Source organism: Hyperolius riggenbachi, chromosome 10 (assembly GCF_040937935.1).
Source record: "Hyperolius riggenbachi isolate aHypRig1 chromosome 10, aHypRig1.pri, whole genome shotgun sequence".
NCBI classification, from domain to species: Eukaryota; Metazoa; Chordata; class Amphibia; order Anura; family Hyperoliidae; genus Hyperolius; species Hyperolius riggenbachi.
In genome coordinates this window covers 247504905-247529014 of record NC_090655.1, presented here as the reverse complement: position 1 = coordinate 247529014, position 24110 = coordinate 247504905, and the positions used below count along the sequence as shown (strand labels likewise).

General features: G+C 47.7%; 1 protein-coding gene across 1 annotated transcript in view; it reads right to left on the bottom strand.

Moving 5' to 3' along the window:
* Positions 1-24110, bottom strand: part of LOC137537047 (uncharacterized) — a 134527-nt gene that overhangs the window by 20381 nt on the left and 90036 nt on the right. Inside the window, exons 13-16 of the mRNA XM_068259196.1 lie at positions 16837-17607; positions 11334-12728; positions 4476-4543; positions 2339-2491 (exon numbers count right to left, since the gene is read on the bottom strand). Of these exons, the coding sequence (XP_068115297.1) occupies positions 2339-2491; positions 4476-4543; positions 11334-12728; positions 16837-17607 (2387 nt within the window). The remainder of the gene's footprint in view (positions 1-2338; positions 2492-4475; positions 4544-11333; positions 12729-16836; positions 17608-24110) is intronic.

The following is a 24110-nucleotide window of genomic DNA, read 5'->3' as shown; positions in this document are numbered from 1 at the left end:
AAAAGTATGTCTGGACATTTATGTTGCTATGAGAGATTTACAGTGAATCTAGTTGATCAGCTGGGGCCTTGCGCAAAGCCTGTGTTTCATAAATGACTGTTTACAACTACACACATCTGCATGTGAGTAAATAACACAGCAAAGACAATGGCCTCTGACACTGACCCCAGCCCCCACAAATGGCCATTGAGGAGAAAGCTGAGAGGATGCTGGTTTGTCTGGTTTGGTCAACAATGGTCCATGGGACTAGCTACAACAAGTTCCTTCCCCCCCAGCTGCTAAGGGCAGGAACTATTGATGATGTATAACACAGAGGAGGAGTCTTTATGCCTGTGGTATCCAGATATAAGACAATGCTTAAGAAGTTCTCTCTCTCTTGGAATGCTGACATGGACGGTGAGATAGAAAGGGGCTCAGCTAATGAAAGCGTGTGACTGTGCATAGGGTATATAGAGCCATTATGTGAGTCACATAGTTTGTATGCTATAACTTGTACATATGTAAATCTGTAAATAAACCCCTTTTATTTAACCCCTTTGAAACGACCTCAAGTGTCTGGTCATTAACATAGAAATAAGTTAACATAAGCTAGAGCACATTCTACATTTGGCACCCCAAGATAGCGTGTGGATAATTAGTAAATCTACATAGAACCCTATAACAGAGAGTTACTCTAGCTAATAGTTCCAGAGAACGTGGAAGACGAGGATAAAGGACCTAACCGATAACTTGAGCGTGGACCCTGGACGCCAAAGAGGCATATGAAATGCGGTGAGTTGTTTTGTTTTTATATATATCAATGCATATATGTATTTTGCTTGCGGTTTGTGAGGTTTGGCTGTATGTAAGATGAGTTAACTGCTAGGAAGATAGTTTGTTGAAAGCATATAGGTATGCTATAGGAAGCAGTAGGTTTCAGGAATTGTGTGGTTTAAATATGAATGGTCTGTGAGAGGCAGCAAAAGCTTCATCTCCTGTTGTTGCTGTATGTGGGTATATAGTTTGGTCAGCCATTGTGAGTGTAGATCACATAGTCTGAAGGCAGTTAGAAGTGAATGTGAGTGTTTTACAAGGACAATAGCTTTTGTGTTGGTCATTGAAGCTTGTGTACAGTTTGGTGAAAATGGAGCTTGCACAGAAGTATGTTAGCGACCATGCCACAGTTGATGTGAATACATCTGCAAATGAATCCCAGGAGCAACAGTTTGCTTCATTGGTAGAAAAATGTGAGAAATGTAATAATGGATTGCAGCAGACATATTTTGGAAAGAGAGTACAGAAGATAAAGCTTGCAAATGAAATTTCGATTTTACTTAGGATGAGGGTCATATCAGAGCAGAGAGCGAGAGATTGGGCTGCAGACAGACAGCAAATCAGAAAGGACCTGGATAATTTTAAGGATAATTTGGTAGTTATGGCAGATTCATCGAGAGCCGAGTTGCAGGAGTTGAAATTAGAGGCAGATGATTGGAAGGAAAGGAATAGTGAATTGGAGAAACAGATAGAACAGCACAAGGTCAAATGCGCCTCTAATGAAACCTTAATTCACTCACTCAATGATAAATTAACCCAGATGCAAGAGCTGGTTGCCTCTTTAAAAAGAGAACTGTTACATACCAACTCATTGTTGATACAGAAGGAAAATTACATATTATCAATATGTGAACAAAAAGCAAAAACTTGTGATTCTGCAAATGTCTGCACTATTACTGATGACAGTACCTGCAGTGGGGTACAACTAGCAGATGTGTCCAGCCCTACTGTGCTAACAATTCAGGACAAACTGCGCTTATGTCAGATTCTGGGCGATTTTGATTCCCTAGAATCACCTGTGAGGTTGTCTAATCAATTTGAGGCAGTGGTATGTCAGTACAGTCTAAATGATGAAGATGCATGTGCACTTTTACGCACCTGGTTGCCGGGGCCCTTAGCCACTCGCATAGTTCTGGAAAATGGTGGTTGTGTAGCAGATGCAGGAGGTAGGAGACAGGAAGTACAGCGTATATTGGGAAGCCGTGATGAAAGAGGCGTGCAAGCGTTAGCAAGCATGAGGTTCATGAAAGGAATGGATCCTGTAATATTTTGTCATGAGTACATTTCACTGTATAGAGTGGTCCATAATTGCCAAAATATATCATCTGATGATGGGGAGTTGCTATATTCCATGGCAAATAAATGTATGGTAAGCCACCCAGTTAAACTTGCTCTTAAAAATGCCATCACGTATCAACAATTTATTAATATACTGAGGGATTGTTGTGAGGAGGGCAATGAGGGAGAGACATCCAATGTATCTGTGGCATATAAAGGTACACAGAGAAACATTTTCCGATGTTACCGATGCCATAGACCTGGCCACATAAAACGCTATTGCAGAAGCCACAAAGTTAAGAATAGACACACCAGCAATATCTCCAATTATGTAAGCACCGTCTCCCCTCACGATCATGAAAAACATGAGAACGTTGGTGCATTTCAGGGCCCAGATAAGCTGGAAAACGGAATCGGAAATCATGGCCAGCAAGCGAAACCTAAACAATATTCTAGTTTTGCATACGGTGCCAGTGCACAGCAAGGACATTGGCCAAACATTCCAATTTATGCCCCACTAGCCAGTATGCCATATTGGCTATTCTGTAATTTGTCAAACATTGCAATTCCTTTTTTCTTGGGATATATGGCAGAGTGTTCAAAAATTAATGTGTAATAATGTGTGGTAAATGGAATACACTCTGTTGTCTCAACAGGTTTGCAGTATAGGGGTAGACTAACAGATTGTGAAGTAACAATGGTGTCTTAATGTGAGGATATTAACATAATTATGCTTTGTTTTTCAGATATCTCTGAAAGGAAAAATTTATGTGGTTTAAAAAAAAGTCAAGCCATCTAACATTTGATTATGTTGTATTCATGTATTGTGTTTTTCTTTCTCTCCTCTTTAGCCAAGGGCATCTACAGGGAATTTGGTTAGGATCAGGGTGCACCCATTCTAAATTATAGAGGTTAACAATTAGTCTGCAGAAAATACCATGAGCTCATGAGTTAAAATCCTAATTGTTTGCAAACAATTAAACAATAGAAGGTTTAATGAGTGAAACTGAAGTAAAGGTGGTTAACAGTTAACTTGTACTGTATTGTTGTTGTTTCTTGTATTTCTTGTTTCTATTGACACAGATGGCCCAGTACTGAAGACAATGAACTCCAAAGGATATCAGCATCTCTGTGTCAATGTACTAATTGTACAGACCTGTGTGTAACTAACTTATGTGTGTGTCCTCAAGTAGGCCTGTACGTTTCTGTGTGTTTATTTGTTGGTTTGATTAGGAACAACCAAAGGGTTGTAATTTTTTTTTACTCTCCCTGTTCAGTTTTTGGATAATTTTATATTTTTATTTTCGCAATACATTTTTGTTTTTGTGGGGATTTTTGTTGCTTCCCCATACACCATTTTTTTTATTTTTTGTGTGTGTTTTTTTTTCTTTTTACATAGAAGTATTGATGAGTGGTACCTATGCTTTGAGGTACCAAAGGGGGGATTATATACACGATATTGAAGGCAAGAGCAAACACAGCTAGGAATGCTGTTTGCCTATTTATACTGTATATTCATAAAGAGTACTCAAATGCAATTGTACTGGTACGAATAAACACCTTAAGTTTATAATTTAATCTACAATCAAGGGAAGTAATGGAAAGGGTTGCCATACACATCGATTTTCTCAGTTATTTCCTTGCAGATTCAGCTGCTAGGAATCGATTCCCCAAATGTCAGATCAATTTTGGCGATTGAATAAATCGATCGGACAGGTTGGAAAGTTAAAAACAATCAGGAGCAACAACTTTGGCAAATTAATGGCCAATAACCTTGCACTGCATTGGGCAACTCTGCAATACGATCGATTAATAATAGATTCCCGGCTGGAATCTATTGGGAATTGATGTGCAATGGTTGATAGGAATCGAGTTATTCTGAATCGATTATTTTCCTAAAGGAATTTATCGTTTTGAAACATTGGATGGAAATCTATAGGTGTATGATCAATTTACATTATTTAAGATTAAAGAGTTTGTTCTCTTGTGGGAGGTATTGTCAGAGATGTTATATTTTCCTGCGAGCTCTTGCACACTACATGCAATTCCGATTGGCAGTTTTGGGACGCGATTTTACGTGCGATTGTGGGTCGCGATTGTGAGTCGGTACTGCATGCTGAGGTTTTTTTCGTATGCGTTTTTCTGCGTAGGTCGACAGCGCCCAGTGAAAATCGGAATTGCAAATCAGATTGGCAGTGTGCAGGGGGCCGCAGAGATATTAACACGCAGCAGTAGTGGAGATATTTATTTTCTTTTATTGGGATTTATAAGGAAAGGGGGATGGTTTCTACACTAGAATGCCTTCCCAAAGAGTCCCCTCCCAGGTTGGAAGGCTACAGAGAGTATTCTCATTGTTATGTAGGGTGTGGGATAGTTTCATTGACACAGATATTGTAGAAGGACTCATCAAAGGAAGTGAATGGGTAGTTAGCCCACAGGGATGAGGTGAAGTCTACAACCAAAAAGAATGTATGTAAATTCACACAATTGAATGGTTAACAAGAGTAGCCAGAGGCAGAGCTTCAAAGAAGCCAGTGGAAATTACCACCAACAATGGTTTATTATTAAATAGCTGGGCATCACCATCCATTTTTATTTTGTTAGAAGATAAATTAAGCTTTGAAGGTGGATAAAGCCTGAACAGCAGGCGTATTCTTTGTGTGTAAAACCTTTATCCAGTTAATTTAATAATCAGGCCCACCCTTTCAGTATACAGTGGGGGTGGGTAACCTCTGGTAATGTAATGTCCGGACACCAATGATATAGAATCAAGGTACTGATACTTGATTAGAAGTTAAGCTTTTTTGTTTCATCTATATATATTTGGTGCCCAATCCACTGAAAACAAGACAATGTAGGTAATGTAATGTAAATGTGTTTTGCAGCAAGATTAGTCGAGTACTGACTTAGTTACATGAATACCGCATGACCTACAATGGTACAATAGATAGTTTTCTTGTATTATGTTTTCATGTGCACAACCTACCTACACAAACAAACTCATTGAGAGATATATTAGGTTGCAGTGGATAATCCATGGGTATGATGTGTCTTTGTCATAAAGGTATACATTGATGCCAATAAACTTGCAGAACAAACTAAGGTTCACATGATAAGATATTGCGATCTGGTAAATCCAGGTGATACATATATGGTATGATGTTGGATATTCACCCTTACAATTAATGTCATGTCAATGTACCGATTAGGTGTGAGTGGGAATGACTGTTGGGTTCCTGGTCATTGGCCCCTGCATAGCGAGGATGGTCTGTCCACAGGAGAAATGATTCCCAATAACCTTGGACTGTGTCACACTGCCGGGGGTAACTGTTATTTAATACAGCCCAGCGGTGGCTTGCGTCCAGCAAGAACTGTTTTGTGACTCATTGTAGCTGTGCTGAGCATACAGAAGCTATCCGCTGAAGGGCACATGTTCCGGATCCCAGCCATGAGGGTGTGTCCATTAGGCACAACAGGAGGGAATGTTGTATTTTATCGGTATAAACTGTATTTCCATGTGTGCCTTAATGGAAAAGTATGTCTGGACATTTATGTTGCTATGAGAGATTTACAGTGAATCTAGTTGATCAGCTGGGGCCTTGCGCAAAGCCTGTGTTTTATAAATGACTGTTTACAACTACACACATCTGCATGTGAGTAAATAACACAGCAAAGACAATGGCCTCTGACACTGACCTCAGCCCCCACAAATGGCCATTGAGGAGAAAGCTGAGAGGAAGCTGGTTTGTCTGGTTTGGTCAACAATGGTCCATGGGACTAGCTACAACAAGTTCCTTCCCCCCCAGCTGCTAAGGGCAGGAACTATTGATGATGTATAACACAGAGGAGGAGTCTTTATGCCTGTGGTATCCAGATATAAGACAATGCTTAAGAAGTTCTCTCTCTCTTGGAATGCTGACATGGACGGTGAGATAGAAAGGGGCTCAGCTAATGAAAGCGTGTGACTGTGCATAGGGTATATAGAGCCATTATGTGAGTCACATAGTTTGTATGCTATAACTTGTACATATGTAAATCTGTAAATAAACCCCTTTTATTTAACCCCTTTGAAACGACCTCAAGTGTCTGGTCATTAACATAGAAATAAGTTAACATAAGCTAGAGCACATTCTACAGATGGTGAGCAGGGGATGGGACAGTGATGGTGAGCAGGGGATGGGACAGTGATGGTGAGCAGGGGATGGGACAGTGATGGTGAGCAGGGGATGGAACAGTGATGGTAAGCAGGGGATGGGACAGTGATGCTAAGCAGGGGATGGGACAGTGGTGATGATCAGGGGATGGGACAGTGATGGTAAGCAGGAGGTGAGACCGTGATGGTAAGCAGGGGATGGGACAGTGATGGTGAGCAGGGGATGGGACAGTGATGATGATCAGGGGATGGGACAGTGCTGGTAAGCAGGGGATGGGACAGTGATGGTGAGCAGGGGATGGGACAGTGATGGTGAGCAGGGGATGGGACAGTGATGGTAAGCAGGGGATGGGACAGTGATGGTGAGCAGGGGGTAGGACACTGATGGTAAGCAGGGGATGGGACAGTGGTGGTGAGCAGGGGATGGGACAGTGATGGTAAGCAGGGGATGGGACAGTGATGATGATCAGGGGATGGGACAGTGATGGTAAGCAGGGGATGGGACAGTGATGGTAAGCAGGGGATGGGACAGTGATGCTAAGCAGGGGATGGGACAGTGATGGTGAGCAGGGGATGGGACAGTGATGGTAAGCAGGAGGTGGGACAGTGATGGTAAGCAGGGGATGGGACAGTGATGGTGAGCAGGGGATGGGACAGTGATGGTGAGCAGGAGGTGGGACAGTGATGGTAAGCAGGGGATGGGACAGTGATGGTGAGCAGGGGATGGGACAGTGATGGTAAGCAGGGGATGGGACAGTGATGGTAAGCAGGGGATGGGACAGTGATGGTAAGCAGGGGATGGGACAGTGATGGTAAGCAGGGGATGGGACAGTGGTGATGATCAGGGGATGGGACAGTGATGGTAAGCAGGGGATAGGACAGTGATGGTAAGCAGGGGATGGGACAGTGGTGGTGAGCAGGGGATGGGACAGTGATGGTAAGCAGGGGATGGGACAGTGATGGTGAGCAGGGGATGGGACAGTGATGGTGAGCAGGGGATGGGACAGTGGTGATGATCAGGGGATGGGACAGTGATGGTAAGCAGGGGATGGGACAGTGATGGTAAGCAGGGGATGGGACAGTGGTGATGATCAAAGGATGGGACAGTGATGGTGAGCAGGGTATGGGACAGTGATGGTAAGCAGGGGATGGGACAGTGATGGCGAGCAGGGGATGGGACAGTGATGGTGAGCAGGGGATGGGACAGTGATGGTGAGCAGGGGATGGGACAGTGGTGATGATCAGGGGATGGGACAGTGATGGTAAGCAGGGGATGGGACAGTGATGGTAAGCAGGGAATGGGACAGTGATGGTAAGCAGGGGATGGGACAGTGATGGTGAGCAGGGGATGGGACAGTGATGGTGAGCAGGGGATGGGACAGTGGTGATGATCAGGGGATGGGACAGTGATGGTAAGCAGGGGATGGGACAGTGATGGTAAGCAGGGGATGGGACAGTGATGGTGAGCAGGGGATGGGACAGTGATGGTGAGCAGGGGATGGGACAGTGATGGTAAGCAGGGGATGGGACAGTGATGGTAAGCAGGGGATGGGACAGTGATGGTGAGCAGGGTATGGGACAGTGATGGTAAGCAGGGGATGGGACAGTGGTGATGATCAGGGGATGGGACAGTGATGGTAAGCAGGAGGTGGGACAGTGATGGTAAGCAGGGGATGGGACAGTGATGGTGAGCAGGGGATGGGACAGTGATGGTGAGCAGGGTATGGGACAGTGATGGTAAGCAGGGGATGGGACAGTGGGGATGATCAGGGGATGGGACAGTGATGGTAAGCAGGAGGCGGGACAGTGATGGTGAGCAGGGGATGGGACAGTAATGGTGAGCAGGGGATGGGACAGTGATGGTGAGCAGAGGATGGGACAGTGGTGGTAAGCAGGGGATGGGACAGTGGTGATGATCAGGGGATGGGACAGTGATGGTGAGCAGGGGATGGGACAGTGATGGTGAGCAGGGGATGGGACAGTGATGATGATCAGGGGATGGGACAGTGATGCTAAGCAGGGGATGGGACAGTGATGGTGAGCAGGGGATGGGACAGTGATGGTGAGCAGGGGATGGGACAGTGATGGTGAGCAGGGGATGGGACAGTGATGGTAAGCAGGGGATGGGACAGTGGTGATGATCAGGGGATGGGACTGTGATGGTGAGCAGGGGATGGGACAGTGATGGCGAGCAGGGGATGGGACAGTGATGGTGAGCAGGGGATGGGACAGTGATGGTGAGCAGGGGATGGGACAGTGGTGATGATCAGGGGATGGGACAGTGATGGTAAGCAGGGGATGGGACAGTGATGGTAAGCAGGGAATGGGACAGTGATGGTAAGCAGGGGATGGGACAGTGATGGTGAGCAGGGGATGGGACAGTGATGGTGAGCAGGGGATGGGACAGTGATGGTAAGCAGGGGATGGGACAGTGGTGATGATCAGGGGATGGGACTGTGATGGTGAGCAGGGGATGGGACAGTGATTATGATCAGGGGATGGGACAGTGATGATGATCAGGGGATGGGACAGTGATGGTAAGCAGGGGATGGGCCAGTGGTGATGATCAGGGGATGGGATAGTGGTGGTAAGCAGGGGATGGGACAGTGGTGGTGAGCAGGGGATGGGACAGTGATGGTGAGCAGGGGATGGGACAGTGATGGTGAGCAGGGGATGGGACAGTGATGGTGAGCAGGGGATGGGACAGTGATGGTAAGCAGGGGATGGGCCAGTGGTGATGATCAGGGGATGGGACAGTGATGGTAAGCAGGGTGATGGGACAGTGATGGTGAGCAGGGGATGGGACAGTGATGGTAAGCAGGGGATGGAACAGTGATGGTGAGCAGGGGATGGGACAGTGATGGGACAGTGGTGGTGAGCAGGGGATGGGGCAGTGATGGTGAGCAGGGGATGACACAGTAATGGTGAGCAGGGGATGGGACAGTGATGGTAAGCAGGGGATGGGCCAGTGGTGATGATCAGGGGATGGGACAGTGGTGGTAAGCAGGGGATGGGACAGTGGTGATGAGCAGGGGGTAGGACACTGATGGTAAGCAGGGGATGGGACAGTGATTATGATCAGGGGATGGGACAGTGATGGTAAGCAGGGGATGGGAAAGTGATGGCGAGCAGGGGATGGGACAGTAACGGTAAGTAGTGGATGGGACAGTAATGGTAAGCATAGGATGGGACAGTGATGGTAAGCAAGGGATAAGACAGTGGTCGCGCGTAGTGGATGGTACAGTGGTGGTGAGCAGAGGATGATATGTGCTGGGAAGAGGTAGATGAGAGGGTGGTGTACAGGGGATGGGGAGCATGGGATGGGAGTGTGTTGGTGGGCAAAGGACGGGAGGTTACAGGAGGGTGCAGGTGAGCAGGGGATCAGAGAGTGGAGAAGAGTTGGATTAGAAGGTAGGAGGTGAACAGAAGATTAGAAGTTGAGCAGAGAATGGGAAGATGCTGTTGATGAGGGGAAAGGATGGTAGGAATGGTAGGAAGGAGGCTACTAGTAGAACAGAAGGTGGGAAGAAACAGGGAAAATGAAGGTGGTGGTAATTTGGGGGATGCTGAGGTGGAAGTAAGTGGAGAGTGGAGTTGAGCAGGGAATAGAAGGATGGAAGTGATTGGGGAAGGAGGAATGGGCGACGGAGGTGAGAAACAGGCTAAATCTTCTCCTAAAGTAACCGTGTCATCAGAGAGATATGGCGTCTGCTGTTGCTGACATCCTGCTTGCCCTGCTTGTTGCCTGCTTGTAATGCTGATCCTCTGGCTAGAGTCCCTACGGACACTTCCCTGGAACAAATACCGAAGCCAGTTCTCCCACCGCATGCAGATCAGGTGTTCTGATTGTCCTAATCAGAACACCTGATCTGCATACGGTGGGAGAGCTGGAATTATTTAGTGTCCAGGATTCAGGGAACACCAAAGTCCACATCTACATTCCAGAGAATCTCTCCACAAGACTTCAATACTAACTGTGATAAGTGATTAAATAAGGAGTCATCATCTCTGGCCTATTCTAACACAGACATCCCCTCCATCATTTATCTCGTGTGTATAACAATATCATCCTGGTCCCAGTCCTTCTAACATAATACCTTATGCTAGGTACACACAATACAATTTTCTGTTAGATATACCTGCCAGATGGATTTTTTTCCAACATGTCCGGTCTTAATTTTGATCGATTTTCCGATCGGTTGCCATAGAAGTGAATGGAAATCGATCGGAAAAATCACTCGAAATTAAGATCTGACAAGTTGGAAAAAATCGATGTGGCAGGTAAATCTAACAGAAAATTGTATTGTGTGAACCTAGCATTGGATCATCACCGCATAGGTGATCTCTTGGATGTTTACACCACAAGCAGTGACAGATTAAGGCAGAGCAAGGTCTTAAGCCTCATCTACACGGTACAATTTTCCATCAGATCTGAAGAGATTTTCCAGTGATCTGAAGAGAAATTGCATCGTGTTTAGATGTCCAAACTGTTTCAGATCAATTTTGCTATAGATTTTGCATTGATAAGTACCCCAAAAATATTGCAAAATCTATCGCAATCCGATTGGTCCAGTTGGCAATTACCTAATAGATCCGTCTAATACATTGGATATGATGGAATTGTACCGTGTAGATGAGGCTTTAGGCCAGCTGGAAGCTTTTTCTCTGCTTGCTTATTTTGTTAAGATGAAATGGGGAAGGGGGGCAGATGATGCGTCACATAGGGCCCATGACACCTATCAAGCAATAGACAACTGCCTAGCTTGCCTTGGGAGTACTCATGTTATTGAGATCAGAACCAAAGTCCAGATCCTTCACGATGGGCAATGAGTTACTCCAGTAGTAAAGAGAATTCCAGAAGTCATCAGCAACAGAGCTGGGCGTAAGGAGGATGGCAGAAGACTCTCACCACTGGGGGCCTCATGAGATAAAAGAAACCAGCAGAAGTTCCTCTCTCCGTTTCATTTCACCAGACTCCACCTCCAGCTTCACAAATCTTATGAAAACGTCTCATCCTCGTCTGTATCATACACGTTTTCCATTCACAGGACAATTTCACAAGCGCAGACTAGTCACCAGCATCAGCGGCTGTGGGTCTTCTTATGTGTCGTTAGAGTTCCTTTCTGTGAAAAACTTTTCCCACACTCAGAACATGAAAAAGGCCGTTCGCCAGTGTGAGTCCTCTGGTGCGCAAGAAGGTGTGCTTTACTATGGAAACCTTTCCCACACTCTAGACACGAATTAGGATTATCACCGGTGTGACCTCTCCGATGAGTCAGAAAGTTTCCCCTTTCATTGAAACCTTTCCCACACTCGGGACACAAGAATGCAAACTCCCCTGTGTGACCTCTTTGGTGCGTGAGGAGGGATCGCTTAAGAGCAAACGATTTCCCACACTCTGGACATTTAAAAGGCCGCTCCCCCGTGTGACTGCTTCTCTGGTGAATCAGTAGGGATTCTTTGTGAGCAAAATTTTTCCCACACTCTGGACACGTGAAAGGACGCTCACCTGTGTGAGTTCTCTGGTGAATCTGTAGGCTTCTTTTCACGGTAAAGCATTTCCCACACTCTGAACAGGAAAAGGGGCGGTTGACCGTGTGAACCTTCATGTGTTTAATAAGCTGTACCTGTAAGTTAAAGCATTTCCCACAGACTGAACATACGAATGGACTCTCTTGAGTGTGAGTCCTCTGGTGCGCAGTAAATGTCTCTTCATGATTGAACCCTTGTTTACACACTGAACATACAAAGGCAAACTCATCTGTGTGACCTTTCTGGTGTTTGAGAAGGCGAGCTTTGCTTTTGAAACCTTTCCCACACTCTGAACATGGGAAAGGACTTTCGCCTGTGTGACGTCTCTGCTGGTGTACAAGAAGGTCTTTCTTAGTAATGAAAGTTTTTCCGCACTCTGAACATGGGAAAGGGAGGTCGCCTTTGTGACGTCTCAGGTGATAAAGGAGGTTTGTTCTCCTAATAAAATCTTTCCCACACTCTGAACACAGAAAAGGCCGCTCACCTGTGTGAACTCTCTGGTGATTAATGAGGTTTGATTTCATCACAAAGCTTTTCCCACACTCTGAACATGAAAACGGGCGTTCCCCAGTGTGGCTTCTGAGGTGGGCAACAAGATGCGACTGAAACGCAAAGCCTTTATCACATTCAGAGCAAGGAAATCTCTTACTATCCCCTTCTTCCCTGACAGCATGAGATTTACCGGAAGGTTCCTGAGAATCAGATGGGTCATGTGACCTCTCCTCACTGTGACCTACTGGATGGGTATTTGGGGTAACAGGACAGGATCTGTCAGAAGATTCCTCAGCATTAGAGGGATCTGGTGATCTCTCCTCATAGTAAAGCCTGTGATGTGTATTTCCAGTAATGGGGTTTCCTTCTGGAGAACATTGTGTGACGCCATTATCTTCTGCAGCATCATCTGGAGGGGAGATAAGATGTCCCTCCGAGGGGCTCCCCATATTCTGGCCATCTGTTGGGGGAAGAAATATAAATACTGGAAGATTGGCAAGACTTATGTATGCCATATCAGAAACAATATACAATGCACAATATGGCAAAACTGGCTATGGTACACTGGGTGATGGTGGAGGTGCATGGATGGCAGAGCTATGGAGATGCTCACTATATATATATATATATATATATATATATATATATATATATATATATATATATATATATATATATACACATATAATATATATATATATATATATATATATATATATATATATATATATATATATATATATATATATATATATATATATATATATATATATATATATATATATATATATATCCCATGTTCCATCTTACAGAAAAAGAAATACACCCTGGGCTGTGCCTAAAGCCAATCCAGATGGTAGAATCTTTCCTTACAGGAGGTGAGAAAAATCACTTCAGGTTTGATATAAGCTATCATGACTGCAGAAAGGGCCTGCAGACAACTTCATGGATGTGATCAGAACTTTCCAGGGAACTGTATAGGGGAGGGAGGGGAACACACTACACACCAGGGAACTGTATAGGGAAAGGAGGGGGGCACTAGACACCAGGGAACTTTATAGCGGAGGGGGGCACTAGACACCAGGGAACTGTATAGGGAAAAGAGGGGGCACTAGACACCAGGGAACTGTATAGGGGAAGGAGGGGGCCACTAGACACCAGGGAACTGTATACAGGAGGAGGGGAACCACTATATACCAGGGAACTGTATAGGGGAGGAAGGAGGACCACTAGACACCAGGGAACTTATAGGGCAGGGAGGAGAAACCTAGGTACCAGGGAAATGTACAAGGGTGTGATGACACAAGGGAACTTTATAGAAGGCGGGGGGGACTAGACACCAGGAAGCTGTATAGGAGAGGAAGGGGGACAATATACACCAGGGAACTGTATAGGGTAAGGAGGGAGCCACTAGACACCGGGGAACTGTATAGGGGTGTGAGGGCACCAGGGAACTTTATAGAGTTGGGGGGGGGGGGGCACTAGACACCAGGAAGCTGTATAGGGGAGAAAGGGGGCCAATAGAAACCAGGGAACTGTATAAGGGAGGGAGGGGACACTAGACACCAGGTAACTATATATGGGAAGGGTTCACTAGACACCAGGATACTGTAGAAAGGATGGTGGGGCCACAAGACACCAGGGAGCTGTACAGGGGAGGGTGGGGGACTACGAGACACCAGGCAACTGTATAAGGTAGGGAGGGGAAACTAGACACCAGGGAACTGTATAGGGGAGGGAGGGGGACCATTATACACCAGGGAACTGTATAGGGGTGGGAGGGGGAACATTATACACCAGGGAACTGTATAGGGGAGTTAACACGCCTTATCAGAGAGAACACACCTTATCTGAGTTAACACGCCTTATCTGAGATAACACGTCTTATCAAAGTTAACACGCCTTATCAGAGTAGTATAGCGAGTGCTACGAACCCGCAGGAGCTCAGGGCAGGATGAATGGAGCTCTCGTCATTGCCAATTAGCAGGCATAAGTTTGTAGTGCTCGCTATGCTACTCTGATAAGATGTGTTATCTCTGATAAGGCATGTTAACTTGGATAAGGCGTGTTATCTCTGATAAGGTGTGTTTACTCAGATAAGGCATGCTATTTGTCATAGTGAATCAAGCCCTATATTTGCTCACAGTGATTGAATCTGCTGGGGCAAATCGTAGAGTATATGATAACATACTGTGCTATTACTGCTAACAAACAAGCTGCAGCATGTGCTGTTCTCTGCTTTTATGTTTCCTGTCAGGCAATACAGAGTTAATCCACTATTCCTCTACAGCAGTGCAGATAAGATCAGCACACACAGAGCACACACAGCTGCTGCTCTGCTGCTGCTCTGTTGCTGCTGCTCAGTCACTGGCTGTGTCCCCAGAGACCGCAGATAAGGTGGAAGCTGAATCAGCCTACATAGGCTGCATTATAATAGGCCGCATTATTGATCACATGGCCCTATGGAAAAATAATCTCACCCAAATTCTTGACATTCATATTCAAATATGTTCCTCCTACCTGATCTCTGAATGTCTGTCTTTTAAAGTTATTTTTATGTGCAGCTCAGAATGAGGATCATGTATACACACTGTTATTCTATGTCTGGGATGTGTAAGACAACCTCTCCTCTTCTCTCCTGTACTGATCTGCAGGGCAAGCAGCTGTCAGCCCCCCTCCCACTCCTGTACAAAGACCCCCCCCCCCCCCTCACTAATGTACACAGAGCTACCTCACAGAGCCCTGCAGGGAGAGATCAACAGAATAAAAGGGCACCTGGTGTAACTATAGAGGCCCCCTTTAACACTGGGATGTTTTCATTGTGGCGCGTTGCCCTTTTTTACCGCAAGGTGACGCTAGGGCAATGAAAGTCTATTGGGCCTTTCACATTGGATGAGATGCGATGCAAGTGGTGCATCTGCCGCAAAAGCACCCGTGCGTTGTCGGGCCTGTAAGTTTATGGTGACGCAGATCTTTTTAAATGGTTTTCGCGTCGGCGTTGCTGCGCGCATGTGCGGAAGTGTATTTTTAATTACACTTCCGTTCACTTTGTATTTGCACCAAAGGACGTGAGCCCTAGAGAGCCTCACTTCCTGTTTGGCTTTTAGCCAGAAAGGGGATTACCACATATAAACACGGAGCTCACCGAAGGCTATTTTTAGCATTGCGCCGTGATGCGACCATCCGATCGCACCGCTACCACCGGTTTCCAGTGTGAAACCGGCCTGACTCTTTGAAAATCTGCAGTGTAAAGGTGGCCATATAACTACCGATTGCCGATTGACCATCCGATGGCCTCAAAATAATTTCTACCGCATTTCTGCTTGATCGAAGATTCAATAGATTTCAGGATGAGATTGGTTGAATGCATCAATTGAGCATGCTGGAAAAACTCAGTCAAAAGTCCCCTCCTGCGCCCGGCATCATACGCTGTCACTTCTATTACAGAGTGACTGTATAATGCGGCACCAGGTGTGTGTGTGTGACATTATACACACGCCACGTAGTATGCGTGCCAACAGGTACAGCACCCGCGCTAATGGGGGTGCCAGTGGCGGATGCCAGGAGTCACGCCACCAGGACAGGTGAGAGTTTACACTGCACAGGCACCTGGGAGGACACTGGCAATCTGGGGTCAGCCAGGCAGGCAGTGGAGGTGGCGTCACTAGACAGATTCCTGAGAGATTTCATGCTGAAATATATGAGGAATGGGTCTGCAGTGTATAGACAATCGTCAGCAACCTGCACAACAGAGAGAGCTACTCCAGAGAACCCACCTGATCTGGACTCTCAGCAATAATGAAGCAACAGTATTCTTTCCCTTAAAAACCCATTAATTTTACACGCCTACTTGTGCGTTATTTAAAGGTATTTATATAATTTTGTTTCCTTTTCTATAAATATTTGTGCACTGTTCTTGCTTTTATTAAAACTAAATTTACAAACAGCTGAGCTGAATTTTTGAGTGCTCTAACTAGAAATTAAGATTAAAAATGTTACTCTATGCATTAGCTACCACAATTGTTAAAAAGAGAGCCCGAGGTGGGCTCATAAAATAAAAAAAAAATGTAGGCTACCTGATTCAGGGAGCTGAGAGGATCAGGTAGCCACAAAAAACGATGCTCTCCGCCGCTCCTGTGGGTCGCACTGGCCCACTTTCCTGACCTCTGGGTCACGTCGCTGGAATAGAAGACTGTCTCTGACTCACAGCGTGCAGGGAGGCGGGGAGTGGCAGGGGGTGCGGCCAGGGAGAGAGAGCTGCCCAATGGCAACTCTGGAAACCCTGCAGGAATGCCTCTGGTGGGAGATTTAAACAGGGAATCGCTATCCCTGTGTTTACCTCAAAAATATCGAAAAATATTGCCGCTAATCTCAAGGGGCTATAGAGCGGCGGGGGGGGGGGGGGGGGGGGGGCGGGGGGGGGAGGGGCAGAGAGCAGCGTTGTGGGGACACAGAGGCATGTAATCAGGCAGAGAACATACCTCTGTGACCCATCTGCCCTATAGAACCACCTCGGGTTCTCTTTAACTCTGAGCACATATGAAGTAAGGACAGTGCTTATTACTCACCTGCACTGATATTCACAGGATATTCTTCCACCTTGATTGTCCTCATCCTGTCACCCTCCTCCATAGACTGCTGATCACTCCTCATATACGTCTCTTCTTCTTCCTCTCCTTTAATTGTGACCATCATTATACTCTCCTCTTTAGGATGCTGATCATCCCTCTCATACAACTCTTCTTCCTCTTTTATCATCTCCATCATGTCACCCTCCTCCATAGACTGCTGAACACCCATCAGATATGTCTCTTCTTCCTCTTTGATTGTTCTCATCATGTCTCCCTCCTCCATAGACTGCAGATCACTCGTCACATACGTCTCTTCTTCATCATCTTTAATTGTCCCCATCATGTCACTCTCCTCCATAGACTGCTGATCACCCCTCACATATGTCTCTTCTTCATCATCTTTAATTGTCCCCATCGCATCACCCTTCTCCATAGACTGCTGATCACTCCTCACATAGGTCTCTTCTTCTTCCTCTTTACTTGTCCTCATCACGTTAACCTCGTCCATAGTCTGCTGATCACTCCTCACACACATCTCTTCTTCCTCTTTACTTGTCCTCTTCATGTCTCCCTCCTCCATAGACTGCTGATCACTCCTCACATATGTCTCCTCTTCTTCCTCTTTACTTGTCCTCCTCATGTCACCCTCCTCCATAGACTGCTGATCACTCCTCACATACGTCTCCTCTTTTTCTTCTCCCTCTTTCATTGACCACATCATTTGACAAGCTGATTCTTCTTTTTCCTCTTTATATGTTCCATCATTTCAAGCTCTGTAAAATGGCAATCTTCATAAAAATCTATTCTTTACCTTTAATTCAGAAAATAAGACATTAGAACAACCACACTGCAGATTTACTAACAATACAGATAGCACTAAGCCTGCCGACAAACCGATAGCCAAGAACACAAAACCCCCCATCACAATGTACAATGAAGCGATTCTTCACACCAGAAAACATTTCCAACATTCTAGAGTCCGGTGACAACAGGTTTCCCAATCATTTGCACTAGCTGATGACTTTACCAGGTCTAAAATCAATTAACATAAATGTTGCATGAACTTTAAATAATTAGTGTCTTATTGACCATATCTGTTGATGAGCAAACTACAGTCCCACTGAATAAGGGAACTGCTCATGTTCTTAATGGCTTCAACTTCAAAATAACAGAAGTAATAGCTAAACATACCAAGGTGTAGAATAGCAAGAATGACCAGGCCTAGCAGGGCAGCAATGGTAGGTAGGTCTAGCAGAAGAGGAATAATGTCTGTGGGTGGTAGGTATAGAGATAAGGAAATAATGACCAGGGTAGTTTGTTCAACTGAGTAGTTCATGGTTAACAGAGGTAGCACCACTGGGGCATAGATAATGGGTGAGCACTGCTGGAATGATGGGTGACTGGGGCAGGTGTAGCAGGGCAGGAGTGATGAGTGACCGGGGCAGGACTAGCAGGGCAGGAATGATGGGTGACCGGGGCAGGTGCAGCAGGGCAGGAATAATGGGTGACTGGGGCAGGTCTAGCAGGGCAGGAATGATGGGTGACTGGGGCAGGGCTAGCAGGGCAGGAATGATGGGTGACTGGGGCAGGTCTAGCAGGCCAGGAGTGATGGGTGACTGGGGCAGGTCTAGCAGGGCAGGAATGATGGGTGACTGGGGCAGGTGTAGCAGGGCAGGAATGATGGGTGACTGAGGCAGGTCTAGCAGGGCAGGAATGATGGGTGACTGGGGCAGGGCTAGCAGGGCAGAAATGATGGGTGACCGGGGCAGGTCTAGCAGGGCAGGAATGATGGGTGACTGGGGCAGGGCAGGAATGATGGGTGACTGGGGCAGGTCTAGCAGGGCAGGAATGATGGGTGACCGGGGCAGGTGTAGCAGTGTAGGAATGAATAGTGACCGGGGCAGGTCTAGCAGGGCAGGAATGATGGGTGGCTGGGGCAGGTATAGGAGGGCAGGAATGATGGGTGACTGGGGCAGGTCTAGGAGGGCAGGAAAGATGGGTGACTGGGGCAGGTCTAGGAGGGCAGGAATGATGGGTGACTGGGGCAGGTCTAGGAGGGCAGGAATGATGGGTGACTGGGGCAGGTCTAGGAGGGCAGGAAAGATGGGTGACTGGGGCAGGTCTAGGAGGGCAGGAATGATGGGTGACTGGGGCAGGTCTAGGAGGGCAGGAATGATGGGTGACTGGGGCAGGTCTAGGAGGGCAGGAATGATGGGTGACTGGGGCAGGTCTAGGAGGGCAGGAATGATGGGGGTATATATATGGTGTAAATATTAGAGATCTTCTGGTGAAGAGACTGGTGTGATTCCTAATGCTGTGGTAAAGTACATGCCAGAGGTATATCAATGAATACCAGCAGCAGAGCATTGTACTGTGTCACCATTAGTTACAACTTTAAACAATTTATAAAGAATGTAAGCTTTCAGTATATAGTAATAATAAAATCTTCTTCAGACTCTGATCCTCTGTAATAATAAATGCATATAATATCCTCCTCTATGTGTGTGTGTATCAGCAGCTACTGGTGATGGGGGGCATGGGGGTAAATATATAATATTACCCTCACCTGCTCTGCTGCCACTGCCAGTCCCAGCAATGTCCTCTCTCTGCTCTGTCCAGCTTCACCTCCAACCCAGAACTTCCTGTCTTCACCTCTTCCTGCCTATCAGTTCGCCCCCTGTGGAGAAAAGCGGAACTGCAGCCTTTACTGTGTTCTACCTATTTCTGTATACAGTATACAGTGTACCGTAGACATGTTATTCCATGATTTTCCCATCACATCTGCTTTATCACTTGGATGGCTGATAATACTGCATTCCTTCTGACATTGTAAAGCTGACTTATACCTTAGTTGGCTCAATCTCATTTTTAAGTGATGCAATATAGCAGCAGCATCTTCTTTTTATTGGTCTATTTCCATAACTGCATAAATCAGCATCAGCAGCATGAGCCTATCAGCATCAGTTAACATTCCCTAGGATAGACTGTCATTGCTGGCTGTCATGCAGGGTCGGATTTACCATAAGGCACTGTAGGCACATGCCTAGAGGCGCCTAATGATGGAAAGGCTGCTCACTCCCCTCCACAAGTGCTCCCTTCCCTATGCAGCAGAGTCCTGAGAAGAATCTAAATGAGAGGCTACTCACCCAGCTCTGACAAGATATTCCTTCCTTTCACTGACAAGATCTTCCTTCATCTGAAAGCACCGCTAGCTTCTTAATACTGAGGGTACCTAAAGCTAAGGGATACCTGTAGCTACCTATGATGGCCGTGTAAGGGAGAAGTTACAGCTGGGCTGGCCAGCACACATGCAATGAGGTTCGGTGTGGTTTTGTAAGTTCATAGAAGGTGAAGTCTAGGGTACCAGGACATCTGTGCCTGTAGGCTCCTGCCTATGATATAAATCCAAGTCTGGCCTGTTATCTAATTCTTCTCGGCTAGCCACCTTTCCTTACCTTGGCCTGTAATCTGACCCTGCTCTGCCTGATGCTTGTCCTAAACGTGGCCTGTAATCTGACCCTGCTCTGCCTGCTGCTTGTCCTAAACTTGGCCTGTAATCTGACCCTGCTCTGCCTGCTGGTTGTCCTAATCTGACCCTGCTCTGCCTGCTGCTTCACCTAAACTTGGCCTGTAATCTGACCCTGCTCTGCCTGCTGGTTGTCCTAATCTGACCCTGCTCTGCCTGCTGCTTGTCCTAAACTTGGCCTGTAATCTGACCCTGCTCTGCCTGCTACTTGTCCTAAACTTGGCCTGTAATCTGACCCTGCTCTGCCCAGTGGCGGCGCCACGCTGGGGCTTACCCAGGCTTCAGCCCAAGCTGACGACTCATTAGCCCCCCTAAAAAGCCCCCCCCCCCCGCCGCGTCCGACCCGACCTTGCTTACTGGCTGCACTGCCTGCAAGGACGAGCCTACTAACGACGAGCCTGCGGCTGGGAGTGTCTGAATGGGAGGAGCTGAGGGCTTGGGCTGGCGCTGACTGTCACCACACACCAGTCACCGCCGCCCCAACCCGGGTGCTGGAGACAGACAGTATAGTACGCGCTACGCGTCACGTATCTGGCGGCGGCATGCAGGGATCACGTGATGTGCAGCGTGCTCTCCTCCTCGCCCGCCCGCGCAGCTAGTAGTTGCGCCGCGGCACCCGCCCCGCATAGCCAGCCACACCGTCCGACCCAGTGGCAGTGAGTGTGACCTCCCCAGGCCCCAGCCAGCCCCAGCAGGCAAGGTGGCACCCACGGTAGTCTGGTCAGCAGCAGCGCACACAGGTCCAGAGAGGCTACTGCAGTCTGCACTCAAGGTGGGTGTCCTGCTGTCCTCCTGTTCACTACTCCGGCAGCCAGCCAAATTGTTTTTTGCACCAGTCCAGGCACTGCAGGCAGCCACCCAGGCCTGAGCTGCCTTCCTGAGCCTAGCACCAGCACAGCCAGGTGGCACCACCAACCACCAGGACTGGGGGGCCCCAGCTCACCCACCACCAGCCAGGAGCCAGGCCTTAGCTGCTCTGGGGCCCCCAGCCTACCACTGCACCAGCCAGGCCTTAGCTGCCCTGGGGCCCCCAGCCTACCACTGCACCAGCCGGGCCATAGCTACCCTGGGGCTCCCAACCTACCACCGCACCAGCCAGGCCTTAGCTGCCCTGGGGCCCCCAGCCTACCTACCACCACCAGCCAGGCCTTAGTTGCCCTGGGGCCCCCAGCCTACCTACCACCACCAGCCAGGCCTTAGCTGCCCTGGGGCCCCCAGCCTACCTACCACCACCAGCCAGGCCTTAGTTGCCCTGGGACCCCCAGGCTACCACCGCACCAGCCAGGTCTTAGCTGCCCTGGGGCCCCCAGCCTACCACCACCAGCCAGGCCTGAGCCCTTCCTCCCAGCCCGCCACCACCAGCTAGGCCTGAGGTGCCCTGGGGCCCCCAGCCCACCGCCACTAGCCAGGCCTGAGCTGCCCTAGGGCCCCCAGCCCACCACCACCAGCAAGGCCTGAGCTGCCCTGGGGCCCCCAGCCCACCACCACCAGCCAGGCCTGAGCTGCCCTGGGGCCCCCAGCCCACCACTACCAGCCAGGCCTGAGCTGCCCTGGGTCCCCTAGACCACCACCACCAGCCACACAGGCCTGAGGCCGCCCACCACCAGTCAGGATTGAGGTGCCCTGGGGCCCCCAGCCCACCACCACCAGCCTGACTACATATACTGGGGAGAGCTATACGCCTGGCTACATATACTGGGGACAGCTATACACCTGGCTACCTATGCTGGGGACACTGGCTGTCTGTCATTATGTGCATTTACTGGTGAAAAGTTGTCGCTTATGTGCATTTACTGGGGAAATGCTGTCTGTCATTATGTGCATGAACTGGTGAAAAGTTGTCTTTTATGTGCATTTACTGGGGAAATGCTGTCTGTCTCTTATGTGCATTTACTAGGGAAATGCTGTCTGTCATTATGTGCATGAACTGGTGAAAAGTTGTCTCTTATGTGCATTTACTGCGGAAATGCAGTCTGTCATTACGTGCATTAACTGGTGAAAAGTTGTCTCTTATGTACATTTACTGGGGAAACGCTGTCTGTCATTATGTGCATTTACTGGTGAAAAGCTGACTCTTATGTGCATTTACTGGTGAAAGGCTATCTGTCAGTATGTGCGTTTACTTCATTTTTGTTATGTAACTACGTTAGCTGGTACAACTACATTACAGTTAGCCCCGCCCACATGACGTCATGACCACGCCCAATTTTAATTACACCCCCCAGCCAAGCCCGGCCTGCCAGCCCTTGTGCCCCCTTTGAGCCCCCCAAAAAATCTGAAGCTGGAACCGCCACTGGCTCTGCCTGCTGCTTGACTTAAATTTGGCCTGTAATCTGACCCTTCTCTGCCTGCTGGTTGTCCTAAATTTGGCCTGTAATCTGACCCTGCTCTGCCTGCTGCTTGTCCTAAATTTGGCCTGTAATCTGACCCTGCTCTGCCTGCTGCTTGTCCTAAACTTTGCCTGTAATCTGACCCTGCTCTGCCTGCTGCTTGACCTAAACTTGGCCTGTAATCTGACCCTGCTCTGCCTGCTGGTTGTCCTAAACTTGGCCTGTAATCTGACCCTGCTCTGCCTGCTGCTTGTCCTAAACTTGGCCTGTAATCTCACCCTGCTCTGCCTGCTGCTTGACCTAAATTTGGCCTGTAATCTGACCCTGCTCTGCCTGCTGGTTGTCCTAAACTTGGCCTGTAATCTGACCCTGCTCTGCCTGCTGCTTGTCCTAAACTTGGCCTGTAATCTGACCCTGCTCTGCCTGCTGCTTGTTCTAAACTTGGCCTGTAATCTGACCCTGCTCTGGCTGCTGGTTGTCCTAATCTGACCCTGCTCTGCCTGCTGCTTGTCCTAAACTTGGCCTGCAATCTGACCCTGCTCTGCCTGCTTCTTGTCCTAAACTTGGCCTGTAATCTGACCCTGCTCTGCCTGCTGCTTGTCCTAAACTTGGCCTGTAATCTGACCCTGCTCTGCCTGCTGCTTGTCCTAAATTTGGCCTGTAATCTGACCCTGCTCTGCCTGCTGCTTGTCCTAAACTTGGCCTGTAATCTGACCCTACTCTGCCTGCTGCTTGTCCTAAACTTGGCCTATAATCTGACCCTGCTCTGCCTGCTGCTTGTCCTAAACTTGGCCTGTAATCTGACCCTGCTCTGCCTGCTGCTTGTCCTAAACTTGGCCTTTAATCTTATTATCATGCAAATAAATAATTTTTGTGAACACTAATTAATTTTAGTGAAAACTTATTAATTTTAAGTCTCTACACCTCATTGGGGGCCTTTACCCCTTTTCCACATTTGTGTTACCCTCCCTTGGAGGTACGAGACCTTAGCCTCACCTTTTTCTAGAGAGCAACCAGTTTATAGAAGGACCTTCCACGTACCTGAGTGCGAGATGAGCTTTGCACACACGTATTGAAGGTAGTTGCTTGCTATCAGGCAATCCGGGTTTGTGAGTACCTGGATTACCATTCTCCACCTTATCACCAAGACCTACTAGTACACTAAGTTCCCGTTTCCACTAGTGCCAAATTTGGCACGAATCTGCAGCGTTTCCATGCAGGTGAGAGGGGTGGGGAAACGCTGCATGTTCTGTTTAATGGGTTTGCTGTCCAGATCGCACTGCTGCAGTTTCCTGCAGCATGCACCCAAATCCCTGTAGCTGTGCATGGCACAGTTTAACGGTTCGGGCTGCTTTTTCACACAACACAACAGAAGTCGCAGCTTAATCAGAAATGGCTGCTAGAGATGGCCCGAA